This window comes from Babylonia areolata, chromosome 2, assembly GCF_041734735.1.
Source record: "Babylonia areolata isolate BAREFJ2019XMU chromosome 2, ASM4173473v1, whole genome shotgun sequence".
NCBI classification, from domain to species: domain Eukaryota; kingdom Metazoa; phylum Mollusca; class Gastropoda; order Neogastropoda; family Buccinidae; genus Babylonia; species Babylonia areolata.
Genome location: NC_134877.1, coordinates 2,187,531 through 2,190,030, shown reverse-complemented (window position 1 = coordinate 2,190,030; position 2,500 = coordinate 2,187,531). Strand labels below are relative to the sequence as shown.

The following is a 2,500-nucleotide window of genomic DNA, read 5'->3' as shown; positions in this document are numbered from 1 at the left end:
ACAGATACGTCACACAGACACGTCACACAGACAGACACGTCACACAGACACATCCCACAGACACGTCACACAGACAGACACGTCACACAGACACGTCACACAGACAGACACGTCACACAGACACGTCACACAGACAGACACGTCACACAGACACATCTCACAGACACGTCACACAGACAGACACGTCACACAGACACGTTACACAGACAGACATGCCACACAGAGAGACACATCACACAGACACATCTCACAGACACGTCACACAGACAGACATGCCACACAGAGAGACACATCACACAGACACATCTCACAGACACGTCACACAGACAGACATGCCACACAGACACGTCACACAGACAGACATGCCACACAGAGAGACACGTCACACAGACAGACACATGCCACACAGACCGACACATCACACAGACAGACACATGCCACAGACAGAAACGTCACAAAGACACACCCCGCAGACAGACACGTCACACAGACACGTCTTACAGAGAGACACGTCACACAGACAGACACATCACACGGACAGACACGTCACACAAACAGAGGAACAGCACAGAACAGACAGACAGACAGACAAAGGAAGCAGGGACCTCAGTGTAGTATGTGGGAGGCACGTCATTGAAGTTCACGCCGTTTGTTCTCAGCCGTCTGACGGCCTCTATGATGTCCGTCGTGCTGAATGCCACGTGGTGGACACCATGGCCCCCGTGGTTAGCCAGAAACGTGTCCAGCTGGTTCGAACCTACAGTGATTATAGAATGATTCAGTGAACTAACAGCCTGAATTGCTTCGCAGACAACTCGAGACGCACGCACACACACACACACACACACACACACGCGCGCGCGCCTGTGCACATACGCAGGCAGTCAGGCAGACAGGCAGTTTTCGGTCGAACAAAGTCTCTCTCTCTCTCTCTCTCTCTCTCTCTCTCTCACACACACACACAGGTACACACACACACACACACACACACACACTTGATGTTGGTGTTATCAGCAGTTACATGATGATGAATATGATGAAGATGATGACAATGATGATGCTGATGATGATGACGACAATGATGATGATGATGCTGATGATGACGACAATGATGATGATGCTGATGACGACAATGATGATGATGCTGATAATGACGAAGATGCTGCTGCTGCTGATGACGACAATGATGGTGATGCTGATGATGATGACGACAATGATGATGCTGATGATGATGACGACAATGATGATTATGCATGATAATGATCAACAACATGAAACTGTTGCTGTTGAGTTTGGAGAAACAACATCATTGATGCTAGTATTATCAGCAGTTTCCAACAGCAAATCCGTCAGTGTTCGGTTCATGTAATTCATTTAGTTGACATGTGTTAAAGTCCTGTAGCCTTTTACTGGCATTGGGGTAGGGATTTCATATCCGGGTACCCCTCCACACCTGGGTGGAGTGAGGAACATCGGAGTAAAGTGCCTTTCCCAAGGACACAACACCATGCCGAAACGGGGCCTCGAACCCTGACCACTGGTCAACACTGGGTCACAAGTCCAGCAATGTACTGACACTGCCAACGGGCCGCCATTTGTTTTGAGCTGGGAAGAAATCACGACTTCATTTTAAGCAAGTCCATAAAACTTTGGAACGGTGTGTAACTTGTTCTGACATCTGCTACGTTCATGCCGAAGTCTTGTTGGATGACTATCATCATTATTCTGTTCCTCTGTTTGGGGTGAGTTTTTAACGCTTGTTTTAGCATCGTTGGACTGATGTTTCTTTATTTCTTTCTTTCCGTTACAGACCAACATCGATTTGCCGATGACTCTGTCGTGGTTCATGCAAGCTGGGTATTTTCGTGTCTCCAAAACCCACCGAACACTGACATGGGTTACAGGATCTTTAACTCACTCAGTACGGCCAGTCCTCTCTTCTCCTCTACACAGACCCCTCGGATGTCCAGTGGGTGTCTGAATGACCCAACCTTTAGCTTCCGTCGTCAGAATTGTGGTATTCTTTGTCAACATTTACCTCTTCAGTATAAGAGCCTTCCGCTTGCAATATTTTGATGATAGTAATTGGGGTGAAACGCTGTTAACGTCGTCTCTTTCGCCGTTCGTATGGAAAGAGTTAACGCTTGTTTTAGCATCGTTGGACTGATGTTTCTTTATTTCTTTCTTTCCGTTACAGACCAACATCGATTTGCCGATGACTCTGTCGTGGTTCATGCAAGCTGGGTATTTTCGTGTCTCCAAAACCCACCGAACACTGACATGGGTTACAGGATCTTTAACGTGCGTATTTGATCTTCTGCGTGCGTATACACACAAAGGGGGTTCAGGCACTAGCAGGTCTGCACATATGTTGACGTGGGAGATCGGAAAAATCTCCACTCTTTACCTACCAGGCGCCGTTACCGAGATTCGAACCCGGGACCCTTAGATTGAAAGTCCAACGCTTATACCACTCGGCTATTGCGCCTTGTCAAACACA

At 47.7% G+C, this 2,500-nt stretch overlaps 1 protein-coding gene across 1 annotated transcript in view; it reads right to left on the bottom strand.

Annotated features, from left to right (window-relative positions):
- Positions 1–2,500, bottom strand: part of LOC143278551 (4-hydroxyphenylpyruvate dioxygenase-like protein) — a 10,620-nt gene that overhangs the window by 4,065 nt on the left and 4,055 nt on the right. Inside the window, exon 3 of the mRNA XM_076583285.1 lies at positions 606–757. Coding sequence (XP_076439400.1) covers positions 606–757 — 152 coding nt within the window. The remainder of the gene's footprint in view (positions 1–605; positions 758–2,500) is intronic.